The 18,103-nt window shown below is 50.6% G+C and overlaps 1 protein-coding gene across 4 annotated transcripts in view; it reads right to left on the minus strand.

Moving 5' to 3' along the window:
• PKNOX2 (PBX/knotted 1 homeobox 2) overlaps positions 1 to 18,103 on the minus strand; it is a 298,614-nt gene that overhangs the window by 9,076 nt on the left and 271,435 nt on the right. For all 4 annotated transcript variants that reach the window (XM_027532932.1, XM_027532934.1, XM_027532931.1 and 1 more), the window contains 3 exons: positions 14,377 to 14,506; positions 13,830 to 13,927; positions 12,883 to 13,002 (listed from right to left, as the gene is read on the minus strand). In XM_027532932.1, coding sequence (XP_027388733.1) covers positions 12,883 to 13,002; positions 13,830 to 13,927; positions 14,377 to 14,506 — 348 coding nt within the window. The remainder of the gene's footprint in view (positions 1 to 12,882; positions 13,003 to 13,829; positions 13,928 to 14,376; positions 14,507 to 18,103) is intronic.

Raw genomic sequence — 18,103 nt, forward strand, 5'->3', positions numbered from 1 at the left:
GCTACAAAACTTCTTAATCTGGCCACTGCTCTAGCAGGGCCAGAAACCAGCCAGAGGGAGGCAGCTGGGATGGTGAGGGGCCCTGAAACAGCCACACTGCATCACACAGAAGATGCCACTGATGGCAAGGCACACCCTGACCTCAGAGACGCTAAAGTGGGAGAGACGAGCAGTTTAGAATGGAGAGGGGTACAGAAGGTACCCAGGGGCCCTGCCTTTCCTGCCAGAGCTGTCCTGGCTCAGATGTCCCACTTTTCCATTCCTTTCTCTTTTCCACTCACCTCCCCGCTTACAATTGTGCACACGCAGAAAAGCACGGGGCCTTCCCAGGTGGCTCAGTGGTAAAGAACCCGCCTGCCGATGCAGGAGACAAGAGATGCGGGTTCAATCCTTGGGTTGGGAAGATCCCCTGGAGGAGGAGATGGCAACCCTGCTCCAGTATTCTTGTCTGAAAAATTTCATGGACAGAGGTGCCTGGTGGGTTACAGTTCATGGGATTGCAAAGAGTCAGACATGACTGAGCGACTGAACATGCAGGAAATCACAGAGAACTAAAATCCATAGCTTGGTGTCACCAACACCCATGTGACCACCACCTAGGTCAACAAAATAGATTTCTACTGTTGGCCCAGAAGCCCCTTTTCTGTCCCCTGCCAATCACAACTTCCAAAGATATCCTCCCCTAAGGTAATCCGATGCTCCTTGTAATTCCTTTTTTTTTTTTTTGCTTTTCTTTATACTTGTACAATCTATGTTACATTCTTAATCAATATGGTTTAGTTTTGCTTGATTTTTGGACCCTATATAAATGCAATCATAGAGCATGCAGTATTTCACTCCATAGTATAGTTGGGAGATCCATCCATGGTTGTTCTATGTAACAATCACCTTCATGTTCATTGCTATATAGTTCTTCATTGTAATAATCTACCACCTTCCTGCTCTTCATTTGTTCCTCCAGTCACTAAGTTGTGTCCAACTCTTTGCGGCCCTATGGACTATAGCCTGCCAGGCTCCTCTGTCCATGGAATTCTCCAGGCAAGAATACTGGAGTGAGTTGCCATTTCTTTCTTCAGGGGATCTCCCTGATCCAGGGATTGAATGCTCACCTCCTGCATTGGCAGGCGGATTCTTAACCATTGAGCCACCTGGGAAGCCCTTCCTGCTCTTCACCCTTCCCCCGGTTTCTATTTCAATCAGTCCTCCACAGAGTAGTAAAATTTTGGTCCTTAACCTGCCCCCAACCCCTTAAATCCATTTGGAACATGCCCTCCACTGCCATGAGGTCTGAGCCCCACCCTATCCAGAATTCCACACACTACAAGGATGGTCTGTTTTTCACCCCAACCAGACAGGCTGCAAGTTTTGAGAAAAGGGTCCACACTGTTCTTTTCGCCCCCACCTCACTGGCGCAGAGGAAAATGCCAGGTTTGTGCCAAGTGTTCAATACGTCTTCGTTGAATGACCATAGGATCCTGGGGGGTAAGTGGTACTTGTCATCATTCCCTTTGTGCGTGTCTGTGGGTGTGAAAATGAGTAGGAAGGTGGTGGGGGGCATCAGTGATTCAGGCTCCCCAGGCCACCTGCTTATTAACAGTGCTGTTCTCACAACCAATGGTTTCAAACATATTTGTGGGGGGATGAGAAGGAGAAGGGGGTCCTTAGGAGTCGACTACTTCTCTAGAAGGCTCTTGGAGGCAGCATGGTAGCAGTAGGCAAGGACAAATAAGAAGGCCTCTAGGGACTTCCCTGGAGGTACAGTGCAGGGGGCCCGGGTTGGATCCCGGGTCAGGGAACTAGATCCCGCAAGCCCCAAGAGTCTGTGTGCCACACTAAAGATCCTGCATGCCGCAGCTAAGATCTGGTGCACCCCAAAGAAGAAGAACGGGGCTCTAGAATCAGACTGCCCGGCTTTGAACCCTGGTCTCTCACCAGCTCGAGACCCTGGGCTCTCGTGTCAGCTTCTCCTTCTGTAAAGCGGGGAGAGCAAATACACCTTCCAAAGGTTGTTTCATAACAATCAGTGTGTTAATATTTGAAAGGTGCTTAGAAGGGTGCCTGGAACACTCCATGATGCTGCTGTTTAGTCTCTAAGTCACGTCTGACGCTTTCTGACCCCTTGAACTGTAGCCCGCCAAGATCCTCTGTCTATGCGATTTCCCAGGCAAAGATACTGGAGCGGGTTGCCATTTTTCCCTCCAGGGGATCTTCCCGACTCAAGGATCGAACCCACGTCTCCTGTTTGACAAGTGGATTCTTTACCACTGAGCCTCCTGGGAAGCCTAGCGCGCTCCATGAGTGTTTGTTAAGTAAATCAGTAACATAAAATAAACCTGCTGCTCAGCGCAAGTGGCTCTCTCTCTGGGAAAGCCACAGCTTGTTTTTCTGAGGGCAAGACCCCCAGCAGCCCCTGTGTGCATGTACAAACGTGCTTTCTTTTCAAATAGGTTTATTCACCAGCCCCTGGGTGTATATGATGGGGCATTTTCTGCTAACCTGCCTTCAGGCTCCTTGGGGGATGCTGTGGAGGTGTAAATCTCCCCTGGCCATTTTCAGGTGGAATCTTTATTTTATTTTTTAGTGTTTGGCAGCGCTGTGGCAAGTGAGATCTTAGTTCCCCAACCAAGGAATTCTCTGTTGAACTCATCTGCCTCCCTATTGTCCAACCAGAGAGAAGAGACTGTCTTCCAGAGCCACACAGGGTCCGAAGCACCTGCCCTCGCCTCCTAACAGGGCTCACCGCCACTTCCTGGAAGTAGACAGCTTTTTGGAGAACTCTGAGCACTTACAGAGCATAGAGCACCCTGTGAGAGTACTTGACATGTATTCTGATTGAATTCTCAACGCATCTATGAAGTAGGCATCATTATTCCCATTTTACGCACAAGAAAACTCAGCTCAGAGGGTGAGAAACTGGCTCCAGTTTACACAAGGGGTATGAGGCAGAGTCAGGACCCACACTCCCTGTATTTTTTTTTTTTTCTGCTGCCTCGGGTCGTCGTTGCTGCAGGCTTTCTCTAGTTGCCACGAGCGGGGCTGCTCTCTAGTTGCCGTGCAAGGGCTTCTCACTGCGGCGGCATCTCTAGTTGCCGAGCAGAAGCTCTAGGTGCGTGGGATTCATTAACTGCAGCACACAGGCTCAGCAGTTGTGGCTCTTGGGCTCAGTCGCCCTGTAGCCTGTGGAATCTCCCCGGACCAAGGACTGAGCCCATATTTCCTGCATTGGCAGGCAGATACTTAACCTCTGGACCGCCAGGGACGTCCAACCCCCTGCATCTTTTTTTTTTTCTCCTGTATCTTTAACCATGTCCACTTCACCTGTGTCAGCCACTGCGCTTTTTAACATATTATTGATCTTCACCATGCATATGTATTATCGCCTTCACTTTATGAAAAGGAAACTGACATCAGAGAAGTTAATTGACTCATTCAAGGTCATACAGTAAGTAAAAAATGGGGCAGAGCTCAACCTCAGGTCTGTCTGCACAGGCTGTCCCAAAGGTCCCACAGACCAACAATCTCCAGCCCTCAGCCCTCAGCCCTTGTTGTGTGACTTGCTTCCTGTAGGAGCCATCTGAACAGATATGTCCCCATCCTGGCTGCCCTTCCTTGGACATGACTTGTCAAAGGACCTTTTGGAATCTGATGCCCAGTCCTGGATACACTATGCTGGACATGTCTGACCAGGAAGATGGGCAAACCCCCTCCCCTCTATTGAGTTGCCAACGCCCTGCAAGTGTGTTTGTGTGAGAGCACTGGGTTACATCATGGGGTGACCATTCGTAGGATGTGTATGATTTATCCCCTCAATTAAATGACCAGTCCTAGGAGTGCTGAAATCATCTCTCTCACCTGAAGCTCAGGTGTTAGTGGACAGAGGTATTATTTGGAACTTAGATCACCTTTCTCCATAGAAACAAGTTTTTTTAAATAGGTAGTTTTCTGGGCTAGCCTTAAAGACCGATTTGGTTGAAGATCTGTGTTCTGGTGGAGAGAAGCCCCCAGGATTCAGGAAGAAAAAATGAGAGATCTTCCTCTGCTTTCAGGGAACAGAACTAGACCCAGGTAAATGCTGAGACTGGTGAGCATAAACTTCCTCAGCCTTTCCCTTTTTGTGCTCCATTGACTCTTCCCAGTCCCTCCTGTGACAAATCCCTGGATCCTTATGCTATCCTCCCGTCTGCTTCCTGAATCGGAGGCTTCCAGCCTTTAGGACTTTACGGTCAAATCCCCTGCAGTGATGTTCATGATGATGAAGATAAAGCTTTCATCAGATTCTCAAAAGGGTCAGGAGAGGTTGAAGACAATTGTTAGGAGCCTTTCCTCTGGCACCCCATTCTGGCCTACCTCCTCAAAATGCTGTGCTTACAGATGCTCTGATCTTCATCTTCCACCACGAATAAACACTGGCACTCTTTGCCTGAAACTGATCCTAGTGGAGTGGGTGTAGAAAACCAAGCTTTTGGACTAATTCATACCTAAGCTATGAAGGAGTGATGACCTCACCGTGGGCATTCTGACAGGGATAGGATAATTTTAAATGAGTGAGATTTCAGATAAGGTGATGAAATTAAAGGAAAAAGTAATAGATAATATATGCTGGAGCAAGAATGGTGCAGTCTCCCTAAGCTATTTTCTTGCTTTTCCATGTTTTTTTACTCCAGTTTCCCTAGAAGTATCAAGTTTTCTCTCTGAGGTTTCCAAGGCAGAGCAGATCACGGGGACTTTCAGAGGTATTTGTAGCAGGTATTTGTAGCAGCAGCTGTGTCTGTTTCAGGACAAAGGACCTCCGCATCCATCATCTTATTCTATCCTCGCAATAGCACTATGAGCTGGATATTGTGGCTCCCATTTCACAGCAGAGGAAACTGAGGCTTGATGAGGCCCAGCAATTCACTGCAGTTCTGCTGGCTAGGCACAGAGGGCGTGTGCACGTGCGTGCACGCTCAGTCATGTCCGACTCTCTGTGACCCTGTGAACCGGAGCCGGCCAGGCTCCTCTGTCCATGGGGTTTCCCAGGCAAGAATACTGGAGTGGGTTGCCACTTCCTTCCTCAGAGGATCTTCCCTGACCCAGGGATTGAACCCAGGTCTCCTGCTTGACAGGCCGACCACTAAGCCACCTGGTAAAATTCTTTACCACTGAGGGGTCAGTAAGACTTATATCCAGATCTTGTCTCCAAGTACCATGCCTTTTGCATAAACTATCTCTATCTGCTGCGTAGATGGGTGTCTGATAGGGGTAGATGCCCTCTTCCTTTAGACTTAATGCTACGCTAGGCACAGGGAAGCAGGCAAGGATGTTTGCTGAGTGATTGAAGGCAACACTGATGTGCAGAGGCAACCAGCTGACTCTCTCCTTCACAAGCCCTCCTTGGCCGGGAGCCTGCATGCAGGGCACATGCTGTACCTGGGTGACTTCCAGCAGGGATGAGCCCAGCATGTGAGGCTCCAGCCCTGTGGGTGAGAACAGCTGGGAACCGGACAAAGAGTCTCAGAGACAAGAATCATGAGGTATACATGTGTAGCAGTATCAGTCAAAGCCAAGAAGGTGAAACCCAAATGTTCATAAAGTGATGAATGGATAAACAAATTGTGGTCTCTCTAACACAATGGAATATTCATACACAGAAATGAAGCACTGCCATGTATTACAAGAGGGTAAACCCTGAAAACATCATGCTAAGTGAAAGAAGCCAGTCACAAAAGATTCCATATCATACAATTCCACTCACGTGAAATTTCCAAAATCAGCAAACCCCTCAAGACAGAAAGTAGACCACTGGCTTCTAGGGGTGGGCAAGTGATGGCTAAAGGGTACAGGGTTTCTTTCCAGGGTGATGAAATGTTCTGGAATTAGATAGTGGTGATGATTACACAATTTTGTAAATACACCTAAGGCCTCTGAACTGTATAGCTAAAAAGAGTGGATTTTATGGTATGTGAATTACACTTCAATACCCAAAGAATCAAGCGGAGAAGGCCCTTGGTTTTGTGCACTCAGTCTGTGTGACAGCAGCCAAGTGTATCTGACGGCCCTGGAGCAAGGTCGTCAGCTCCGTGGGGTGGGGGCGAGGTGGCAGCAAGCAGAGTGCAACCCTGGTGAGACGTAGGCCTGGCTGGTGGATGCGATGGAGGCCGGAGGAAGAGGAACGGATGAGATAGTCAGGCAGCCTCACTGTATCTGAAAACGAGGGCCGGGCTATCAAACCCCACACCTGTCCCAGGATGGGGCTCTGTGCCTCGACTCAGGGTTGGGGTCCCCTTGTACTTTACCTAGACTTTGTGTGGGAGCCAAGAGATGCTGCTGTTTCTTGAGCCAGTGGAGAGGCAGTACATCCTAGTGGGAAGAAATTAGAGCCACACGGACCTGGTTTCAAGTCTGGTTACCCTTTCGGAGCCTAGTTTTCTAATTGGTAAAACAAGGATGGTAGCAGTACTCCCTCCTAGGCTGACTGGGCAGGTGAAATGAGACGATGCAGAAAGAAGCTTAGCCCGCACCCGGCAAGCCGCAGAGGCTACTGGAGTAGGGGGCTCCATTGGTGGTGGTGGGGCCACTAGGGCTTGGTTTCCTCTCCAGGATCCCCCCATAGTGAAAACATTCTGTAAAGTGGCTCCTGTGCCTGGGTGGCAGCAGCAGGGAGCAGTCACATTTTTGATGGAAATGAGCAGAATCATGCAGGCAGGATGGTGGGGGGAAGCTGTGATCTGGACCGGAGGGGATGAGGGCAGAAGTGGGGACTGGGGAGGCTGGGAAGAGCAGCACCCCTCACCATCCACAGAGGGGACCGGATGGTGGGGGGAAGCTGTGATCTGGACCGGAGGGGATGAGGGCAGAAGTGGGGACAGGGGAGGCTGGGAAGAGCAGCAACCCTCCCCTCCACAGAGGGGACCCTCTACCAGGGTTTCCCACCCAATCTGGATTTGCAATGAAATGATCGCTTCCAGCAGGAATTTAGCTGCTTTCAGCCAGAATGCAATAGCAAGAAAATCTCACTGGAGCAAGGAACTAATGGATGAAACCATCCCAATCTCACAGTAGCCTAAGAGCAAAAAGGCTCGGGGGTTGAGCCTCTATCTCAGGAGCATGCTGTCATCTGAACACATTTCCGGAGCTGCAAGTGCCATGGGACAGTGGAAAAGACAAGAAGTCTCTGACACAGGATGAAAGGATGAAAGAATACTAACTTCTGCCTGAAGGAAAGAAGACAACAGAGAACCAGCACCCACAGAAGAAGTTCTGAGAGTTGGTATCTGTTAAACAAGTCTGCATATTATACCGCGCTCTCCCCTCCTGCTGTCAGCCATTAGAACTGCTGTCTACATCCTGAAAGCTTAGGAGGAATAGCTTACTTTGTAGAATGTTCATTAGTCAATTTATCTGCTTATCAGGAAGACAGCAGTTCTGCATTGACTAGTTTATGCTACTTCTGTGTGTTACTGTAATTATGGAACTTAATTAACTATTCTGTAAACCATGAAATATGAGTGCAAAAAAGCAAGAGTTGTTGCTAAGAAAACTAAGTGGAGTGCTTTGGAAGACTCCAGAGTCAAATTCGCTTAAAAGTGAGATCAGGTAAGACAAGTGAAAGAGACTGGGATATACAGAAAAAATCTGAAAAGATCCTACAGCCAGATTACTTCCCCAAAGCCAAGGTGCTTATTCCATTTTAAATAAAAATGAAATTTATAGATGCTATATATAGGAGAAATATGTGCAAGTAAAAATGACAAACTTCAATGAGAAAATGACCTTGTTCCTGTATCAAAACATTAGCAAACAAATATACATCTTTTAAATCCAAATAAAATGTATCTTTCTTCGCCTTGCTTGCATGTGCGCCCAGTCATGTCTGACTCTTGGCGACCCCATGGACTGTACCTCGCCAGGCTCCTGTGTCCACGGGATTTCCCAGGCAGGAATCCTAGGGCAGGTTGCCATTTCCTACTCCGGGGGATCTTCCCAACCCAGGGATTGAACCCACATCTCCTGCGTCTTCCTACATTGACAGGTGAATTCTTCACCACTGAGTCACGTGGGAAGCCCACGGTGGAATACGGCTTAGCCATAAAGATGAAATAATGCCATTTGTAGCAGCATGGACCTAGAGATTACCATACTGATAAAGTAAGTCAGAGAGAGGCAAATACCACGGGATATCATTTATGCATGGAATCTAAAATAGGACACAAATGAACTTATCTACAAAACAGAAAGAGACTCACAGGCAGAGAGGACAGATCTGTGGTTGCCAAGGGGACGTGGGGGTGCGGGAGGGGTGGGTTAGGAGTTTGGAATCAGCAAAGGCAAACTGTTATACTTAGAATGGATAAACAGCAAGGCCCCACTGTATGGCACAGGGAACTATATTCAATATCCTGTAAACCACGGTGGAAAAGAGTACGAAAAAGAACATATATACGTATAACTGAATCACTCTGTTGTACAGCAGAAATTAACAACGTTGTAAATCAACTACACTTCAATAAAATAAAATAAAAATTAAAATGTTATCTTTTTAATGGTTGTTCCTTTCTTCAACAAACTTTTCCAAATAACCAACCAACAAATTAGTTGCCTTGCACTGGATATGAGACCATCTACTGATACTGAGATCTGCCCTTATTCATACCTTTTCTGTGCTTCCTTCCTAAAACTGAGCAGCTGCTGCTACTGCTAAGTCGCTTTAGTCGTGTCTGACTCTGTGCGACCCCATGGACTGCAGCCCACCAGGCTCCCCTGTCCCTGGGATTCTCCAGGCAAGAACACTGGAGTGGGTTGCCATTTCCTTTTCCAATGCAGGAAAGTGAAAAGTGAAAGTGAAGTTGCTCAGTCGTGTCCGACCCTCAGCAACCCCATGGACTGCAGCCCTCCAGGCTCCTCCATCCATGGGATTTTCCAGGCAAGAGTACTGGAGTGGGGTGCCATCGCCTTCTCCGAACTGAGCAGCTACTGTGTGTCTAACACAACATTGCCACAGAGCAGTACTCGCCAACAACTATATAGAGTTGTTCCTCAAAGCAACAATGAAAACAAGAGCATGACTCAGAGTGGCCAAATGTCTGGGGAAAGCTTCAAGCCATGCACCCTCTTGCAAACTCATGAAGCCCTCTAGGACACTAAGGGTAAAGAAAGAAGCTAAACTTCGGATAACCCAGATTTTCCTAAACCTATTTCATCGCGCTACCCTTTCTTGGGAGCAACATCTATAATATCCTGTAAGACACACACTTGGGGATCAATCAGTGCTTTGGGGCCCATAGAAGAGGTTTCATATATGATCCCTATTGAGGAATTTACAACTGAGTCAGACATAAAACATGTAGACTGGACATACACATATACACACCGAACTGACAAGTAACAGAGTTAGTCAACGCATTCTTAGGATCAAGAGAGAATCAGTAGCTATCACGGATGAGAATGGATCAGTCAGCTACCTCTAAATAACTTTCACAAATGTTGAGTCTTAGCCTAAAAACCCTGCTCATGGTCCACCCTTCTAGAAAGTTTAAAGAGAACTCACATTTCTTAAGTGTGACTGTGTCAGGCATGGCTCTTTATATATGTTTTTTCACTTAATCTTCTCAACTGTGGGAAATGAGTTACTATCTCCTTTTTCAAGGAAATAGAATGCGTGCACAGCTAGTGGAAGGCCCTCAATTCACACCTCTGTCTGGCTGGCTTCAGAGCCTGTCTTCTTTTCACTGTGCCCTGTGACCAAGCGCTTTCACAGAGCCTGTCCTGAGCTGGTGTTTAGCGGGGGCTGTGTGTCTACCTGTATCTGCAGAGCCAGCCTTGGGCCTGAAGAGGACAGCTTGTCATGCTGAGTTACTAGAGCCCAGACTTCTCCCTACCCTCTTCCTCCCCCTCATCCAGAAGTCCTGAGTTCTGACTTTAAAGGCCGAAGGGTCACTCCCTTGTCCTCTCTCCATGGCCTCTGTGGGGAGGACTTGCCAATGTCAAGTGCTTTATCAACAGTATCCACTCTGAGTGCACTCTGAGCTGCAGAGGGCCCGGAGTGGGTGACAACCTCACTCCCGCAGCTCAGCAGGTCCCCCCATCGTTCCAGGTCCTTCTGCAGCTCTAACCTGGGTCCTTCCTTCCCCTCTGCTTTGCTCAGCTGCTCTGCTGTCTCTCACCTGTCTGGCTGGAGGTGGCAGTGGAGTGGAAGGCAAGGACCCTGAGCTATGGAAGGGGCTGGGCAGGAAGGGGTGAGAGGCGGGACACTGACCTGAAGCCCAAGGTCAGAGGGCAGGCACAGCCAGGAGGGAGGGATGACCTTCTGCCTCAGGCTGAAGGCTTAACTCGGGGGGTGGGAGAGCTGCCATCTGGGGGTCGGAGGCAGCTGAGGTGATGGGAGGCAGTGGGGGTGCTGGCCTGGATGCTGGGCTCCTGGGCAGTGGGGCGGGGACTTGTCTTGCAGCCTCCTCTCCCTACTACACTTGCGTTTTCTCCCCTGAAAAGCGAGGTTGTAGATGTGTTCAGTCTTCAAAAATACACTGGGGGGTTGGGACAGGGGAGAGAAGTCAGCTAACACTTTTTAAGACCCAGGATGTCAGGGCCTCCGCACTCATTTCATTCCTTTGTCATGATCTCCACAAGAGATGAGTGTGGCCAGACCTCAGAGAATTGAGGGAAAGCCTAGATACGGAGCCATACTTGGTTGTCTCAAAAGCCCACACGTTCCCAGCATTCCCACTGCCCTACAGTTACACATTCTCACAGCATGACACAGGGGGCGCCTGCTATGGCTGGGGAGGTTGCCTGGGTGCCGCAAACCTGGGTGTCACAGGTCAGCACAGACACAAAACCTCCCCTACTGAAGCCCTCTTCTGGGGTTGGGGGCAGGGCTGGAGCTCAGCACAGACACCAGGGTCTTAGGGCCACCACAGCCCTCTGCTCTCTGCCCGCGTGGAAGAGAGACCAGGCAGGGGACCTGGGCACCTCCACCTGATCCTGAGTTAGAGGAAGAGGCTGGCCCTGGCTCCCTGGCTTCTTCACTAGGCTCTGGGCGTCTCTCCATCCTCCTCTCCTCACCTTAACCTTCAGCCTTCCAGATCCTTCTCTCTAAATTTGGTTATCGTCTGTGCCCAAGGGGCTGCTTTCAAAATGGGCTTCCTCAGCAAAGTACTGGGGCGGCCCTATGTCCCCAGAGTCTGGGCAGGGTGTGGATCTGGTGGTGGATGCAGAGCTCCAGCCGCATCCAGCACCCCAGAGCGATGGTGGCTGTCTGCTGGGTGGGCAGACCCCCTGCTTCCGGGACAGAGATCATCAGTTTAGTTCAGTTCAGTCACTTAGTTGTGTCCGACCCTTTGCAACCCCATGAACTGCAGCACGCCAGGCCTCCCTGTCCATCACCAACTCCTGGAGTTTACTCAAACCCATGTCCATTGAATCGGTGATGCCATCCAACCATCTCATCCTCTGTCGTCCCCTTCTCCTCCTGCCCTCAATCTTTCCCAGCACCAGGGTCTTTTCAAATGAGTCAGCTCTTCATATCAAGTGGCCAAAGATCCCCAAACCCTGGGCCTGGGCTCCATGGCTTTTGGAGGCTCTCCCATTTCAAATAAAGGGCTGATGATTAATTAATTAGTTCCCAAGATCCACTGACTTTCTCTCCTCTCTGAACAAAGAGCCTCCCTAACTCCTGGTTCTTCTCCACACTTTGCCAGCCAATATGCCTACAACCCTAAGCCTGGTATTTATCTTCTGTCTGTGTGTCTATCACTTCCATGCCAGGCCAAGAGCTTGCAGACCACTGGGAGCCTGCCTGTGCTTGAAGATTCTGCCTCCCCATCCCAGACACACACACACACACACACACACACACACACACACACTCAGCCCAGACAGAGTCACCAGCTTTATTGCTCCAACCCTTGAATGATGCAAGAAGGTCACAGTTTTGAAGTCACTCCTGATACTCAACCTAAGGCCTATCTGTTGCAACTTACCGTGCACACAAACACAACCACCATCCTGCTAGGTGCACACGGCAGGTTTTTTATAAACCCACGCCCCCCGCAGTGGAAGTTCAGAGTCCTAACCACTGGGCCACCAGGGAAGCCCCTGTAAACGTTACTCTTTTTTTTTTTAGTGAAAAAAAATTTTGGCTGTCCCACGGCCTGTGGGATTAGTTCCCCGATCAAAGATTGAACCCAAGCCACCTGCCTTGGAAGCGCGGTGCCTTAACCACTGGGCCATCAGAGAAGTCCCCCATAAATGTTACTATTAAACCTCAGGCTGCATCATCATCTCATGAAAGAGACCCAAGGAAACAACTGCTCACTGCATCTCTGAGCTGAGCTGGCTATCTGATGCTAGGATTTCAGCCTGGGCTGGCTGCCCACCTCGGGGTAGGGGTGGGCTTAACCACAGCTCGCCAGTCCACGCTTCTTCTGGCTGCTCTGATCAGAAGGAAAGGGATGCACACCCTCTGCTCCCTCCCCGAGCACCAAGGACTCAGGAAACAGAAGGGTTCTGGTGGAGAATCAGCATTTTCTTCCATGGGAGAGGACAGGGGTGAGCGTGGCTGCTGCAGGAGCAGTAACCACAGCCCCGCTCCCACAGAATCCCACTCTGTTCATGAAACAACACTGCCCACTTGCCCACAACTTTACGCTCTTCAGAACGTGTCCATCCCCGTTACCTCATGGACGTCATATTCTTTTGAGGCAGTAGCCACAAGCACTGGAGGAATCTCCAGCTTTAGGTCCCATTTAAGCCTCCCTCTACCCTGGCCTCTGGAAGATGGTATCCCTACAAGAGAGCCTCTCTCTGAGGCCACGCCCTCTGAAGATGTGGGAATCACGGGCCGGTGTCCCAGGGCTTACTCATACCCCACACTGCAACTCCACACCCCATCACACACACACTCACCATGAGATGCTGGAAGAGCCAAGAACGCATTATATTGGTGGCATGCTTGGGCAAGACTCCTCGTTTGTTCTTGGACTTCTTATCCTCATTGTCCAGGAGGGAGGTGAGGTCAAGGTTAACCTTCAGGGCACGTGGAGAAAAAATCAGCATCAGCAGCCTGGCGGGCCAGCAGCTAGGGACCTGTTGCCATAGAGACGGCAGGCTCTCGCTGCCAATCCCCTATCCCAACTCATTCTGAGGGTCCGGGGGAGGTCACCTTTCCTGTCATCTGGCACCAACCCCTCAGAGAATGGGAGAAGGGAAGAAGGATAGAGGAAGAGGAGAAGGAAGAAGAGGGGAGGAGAGGTAGGGGATGAGAGAGGAGACAGAGGAAACAGGCTCATGCAGAAGGTATAGGAGAGAGAGGTTAGCCATAAACCATCCAATGGTCGTTAGCATTTCTGGGGTACGTGATCTTTTTTGGAGGGTTTTCCTATCAGTTACCATGGTCAGCCCTCACATCAGCTCTGTAGGCTGGTGGGGCCATGGGCAGCTGATGTGAGTCCCTCTTCTATGGAGAGGAACTCGGAGGCTCAGAGGGCTCAGCTGACCTATCCAAGATGGCGGAGCCAATGTCCGCCCTCCAGCCTCTGCCTTCAGATCTTCCCATCCCAGCCTGGCCTCTGTGTGTGCCCTCTACCCCACTGAGCTACAGACTGGCTCAGAGTGCAGAGCAGGAGGAGGAAGTGTAGGATCCCTCCATGTGACCCCAAGATCTCAGGAGCTGGTAGAACCTTTCCAATGCCCACCTTCTTGCCCGTCAGGTGGGGGTGATGATACCTCTCCGGGGAATGATGAGAGGCGAGGGAGCTAGTGGTGGAAAGCGCCTAGCAGACGGCGACTGGGCACGGAGCCCTCCCCCACGCCATGCACATATGCACACACCTGCACTGCACACACACACTCACCTGTGTGTTCTGGATCTGGATGGCTCCCTGGGGGATTGCCTGGGTGACCACCTGACCCTGGGAGGTTACCATGGTAACCGGCTGGTATAAGGCTCCACCTGAGGAGACAACCAGTTTTGGGGTCCCCTGCCATAGGGATGGGTAGGAGTGAGGGCAAGCAGGGCTCCCAATCCACTTGGCACTCACGTGTAAACACTCTCTACTCTGGAGGCCTTCAGCCCCTGTGGGGAAGGGGTGGGAGGGGATGGGGTGCAGAGAACAGAGTCTCTGTGTGTGTTTGCGGGGGGGAAGGGTCTTTGGGTGGGGCTCATGAGACTCCGACCCAAATTTGTTCCAAACCACCATCGTCAGGTCTTGCTAATAATCTGTAAGCTTATGGAACACTTTAGGCAAGAAACTCAGCTGGGAGCCCCTCCCTTGGCAGGGGGCACCGCCTCCCACATCCTAGGACACTATGTTCAGTGTCTTGCCCCCCACCAACCCTGGAGTTCCCTCAGGGCCACCCACTCTCCTCCCAGGGGTGTTCCCCAGGATCCCCTGCACAGACCTGACACCACTTGTGAGTTGACGGTTGTCATGGCGATGTTGCCCTGCTGGAGCGCTGAGGCTGGGACCACAATCCCCTGGGGGTTATTGGAGACTCCAGACATGGAATTGGGGGAATTCTGCAGGAGGTCCTGGCAGCAAGGGAGGCGTGGTTTGTGACAGTGTCACTAAGGGCTTAGCTGCCACAACCCCAAATTCCTCCTCTTCCCTCCCGCTTCCTGCCTTCCCGCCTCCCGCCTCCTGCTCCTCCCAGACCCAAATCCAAAAGGCATTCTCCCTAGAAAATGTGAATAAGCAGGTTCAACTTTACAAACAACTAACCGACAAGAGTCATCTGCTGACCTATTCCATTCCCCTGTGAACTTGAGACGGAAATGATCCCCCACACCAGTGGTGCCCACCTTGGCTTCACCGTGGAAGCTCCAGTATTGATGCCTGGGTTCCATTCCCAGACATTCTAACTTAATTGGTCAGGGGTGTGGCCAGGGCTCTGTGGGGAAAGTGCATGTTGAAAGCTCCAGGTGACTCGGATGTGAAGCCAGGGCTGGGAACCAGGCTTTACCTGCTTAGCGCATACTCATCCTTCACCCTCAGCTATCCCCAGAAGCCTCCTGCCACCGAGGGCCTCGCTGCTCAGCACCCGTATCACGGCGTTTATGACACAAAGCTCCCCACAAAGCAGCCGCCAACGTACTATCTGTACTTAGTTCAGATCTGCCGTATCGTGGCTACTAAAATATTTGCTAAATAATAATAAAGATAGCCCCCTGTCCTCTTCATCACCCGTCTTCCAGGGCATCCCATAGGAGTGTCCCCTCAGCTGGGGGCACATTTCATCAGTTCCCCCCCTCCTTAGGTCCCCAACCTAAGCCCCCTGAGGAGGCTCACTCCCCAGGCTGTCACCTGCGGGCCCCTTTCCTGCAGACAATCCAAAGCAGCTAAGGGGCCTTTTTTTTTTTTCTGGCACACTCATCATTGCCACCTAAAGGCTGGGCAGAGAGTGCTTGGACTCTGTTGTAGGTGGACAGGAAGCAGGCTCAGCTGAGAGCCTCCAGGAAGGGGCAGTGAGGCCTCCCTCCTTGGTCACCGGGCGCTCTGCTCTGCTAGGGAGGGTTTGTGAGGAAGGAATTGAGTGTGAGGGTTGGGGTCTCTAGGTTTCGTTTGGAGAAAGCAAGGCAGGCATGAATGGTGGAAAGTAAGTGAGCCTGAAAAGACCCACTGGGGTCGCTGAGCACCCCCCAACCACAGTTCTTCCTGTGAAGACAAGACTTATACTGGGTAACCTGCTGGCTAGGATGGTCATTCCCATGGCGAAAGCCTGGAATCACAGGCCTGAAGCTTTTAGGATTTAGACAGGAAAATGGTTAAGAAAATGGACAGCAAGGTGATCAAGCCAGTCCATCCTAAAGGAAATCAACCCTGAATATTCATTGGAAGGACTGATGCTGAAGCTGAAGCTCCAATATTTTGGCCATCTGATGCGAAGAGCCAACTCATTAGAAAAGACCCTGATGCTGGGAAAGATTAAAGGCAGAAGGAGAAGGGGGTGACAGAGGATGAGATGGTTGGATGGCATCATCGACTTAGTGGATAGGAGTGTGCACAAACTCTGGGAGACAGTGAAGGACAGGGAAGCCTGGCATGCTGCACGCAGTCCATGGAGTCGCAAAGAGTCAGACATGACTGAACATGCCATGGTTAAGAAAATCCGGGGGAAAAGAAAGCCCCCAGTTCCCTAGCTTTGGTTTAAGGACCGGATGAGCTTGGACAATCAGCTGCAGGAAGATCGAGAGCATGCAGCAAGAAGTGTGTGCCTGGAGCAAAACCTGGAGCCACTGCCTGCAAATCTGGAGCCACAGACCAAGAAGACACATCAGGGGCCGGGGGACAGCCGTGGCACGTCACTTCCCAGACCCTAGCTCTCAGGAGCTGGCTGAGCCTTGCAGGTGGAGGCAGTCTGTACAGACAGTTTCACTCGATTCAGCTGCTTACCCACCCTTGGCATCTTCTCCAGAACTGCCTTTTTTTACCCTCCTGGACTGTCCGGCCCAGGGCTGAGGAGATCAGGCTATAAATAAGCAGCTGTGGGACTGGAGTCTGGTTGCCCCTCCTCCACGCCCTCGCCTCCTATCTGGCTTCTGATGGGGCGGGGTGGGGGAGGAGGCCTTGCTTCCCCACTGGCTCACCTCTGCGGCTGTGACCTTGCTGAAGGGAGGAGGGGCCAGCTCCTGCCTCATTTTTTCCTTTCTGGGACCTGTGAGGGCCTCCCCGCCAGAGAGGTTTATTCTTTGAGCAGGACTCTCAGCCTTTCCATTTGGACAGCTCAAGTGTAACACCATCTGAGCTGCAGAAATCTAGAAACTGGAAGGGCCCTTTTGCTGTTGCTGTTGCTAAGTCGCTTCAGTCGTGTCCGACTCTGTGCGACCCCATGGACTGCAGCCCACCAGGCTCCCCTGTCCCTGGGAGAAGGGCCCTTACAGCCTGAGTATTCCAGCTCCCTGGGGTACAAACGAGGAACTGAGGCTAAGAAACCCAAACCACTTGCTCAAGGTCCCCCAGGTGGGTAGCAACAACAAGGTTAGGCCACAGCCCTCCTTCACCCACAAACACTGCACCCCCACCCCAGGGCCAAGAACTGGGCGGCAAGGTGCTCCTGGAATCACAGGGGTTCAATGAATATGAGCAGGTGAGCAGATAAAAACAACCCAAACCCAGACATACAGAGGCGGCATGGGCACCCGAGGAAAGGACGGTAGATTAGGAATTAGCACGTCATGGCTCTTTGGTCCCATGGCAACCCACCCCAGTATTCTTGCCTGGAGAATCCCATGGACAGAGGAGACTGGCAGGCTACAGTCCATGGGGTTACAAAGAGTCAGACACGACTGAAACGACTTAGCACGCATGCACAGCCCTTCAGTAGGCTCTTTATTTATTAGATGTGTCTGGCCCTGTGTTCACACCCAGGAATCCTCGAAGCCTGACTCTTCAGCTTGAGTCTGTTCCGAACTTGAGCTCCCCTCGATCCAGCCTCCCAGCCAACCTTTCTCCCAGGGTGTAAACCAGTACTGAGATTATGAAAAGCTGGGACAAACTTGAAAATTAAAAAAAAAAAAAAACTACTTATTTATTTTATTTGACTGTGCCAGGTGTTAGGTGTGGCCTGCAGGATCTTCAGTTGAGGCATGTGGGATTGAATTCCCTGACCAGGGATTGAACCCAGGCCCCTTGCACTGGGAACATGGAGTCTTGATCACTGGATCACCAAGGAAGTCTCTGGAAGGTACATTTAATAGTTGAGGACACCCACTTCATTGACACTCACCATAAAACTCATGGCAAATGACTTTTCAATGACCTCTGGTTTGGAACCATCCATGCCATGGTGCTCATCACTGAATAAGGATATTTGGGAATTTCCAACATAAAAAGTTGCTCCAGACATTCTTCCATTCCCAAAATAAATCCAGCAAGGTTAGGAAAATATATGCAAAGCCAGTAAAATAAATACAAGATGTATGACTTGGGATTCAACCAGCACATCTTTACTAGCCAGAGGCAAGAGAGTGAGTTATCACTTGGATCTTCCCTGGCTTATTCACACTCTGACTGGTTCTCAGCCTTGTGGCTTGGTTAACCTCTGTGCCAGCTTACCCGGTTTGGGTAACTAAAGGCAATTTATTCTTTGCATCAGACCTTTCACTTTCCTACCCTCTCCTCCTACTCTG

Source organism: Bos indicus x Bos taurus, chromosome 29 (assembly GCF_003369695.1).
Source record: "Bos indicus x Bos taurus breed Angus x Brahman F1 hybrid chromosome 29, Bos_hybrid_MaternalHap_v2.0, whole genome shotgun sequence".
NCBI classification, from domain to species: Eukaryota; Metazoa; Chordata; class Mammalia; order Artiodactyla; family Bovidae; genus Bos; species Bos indicus x Bos taurus.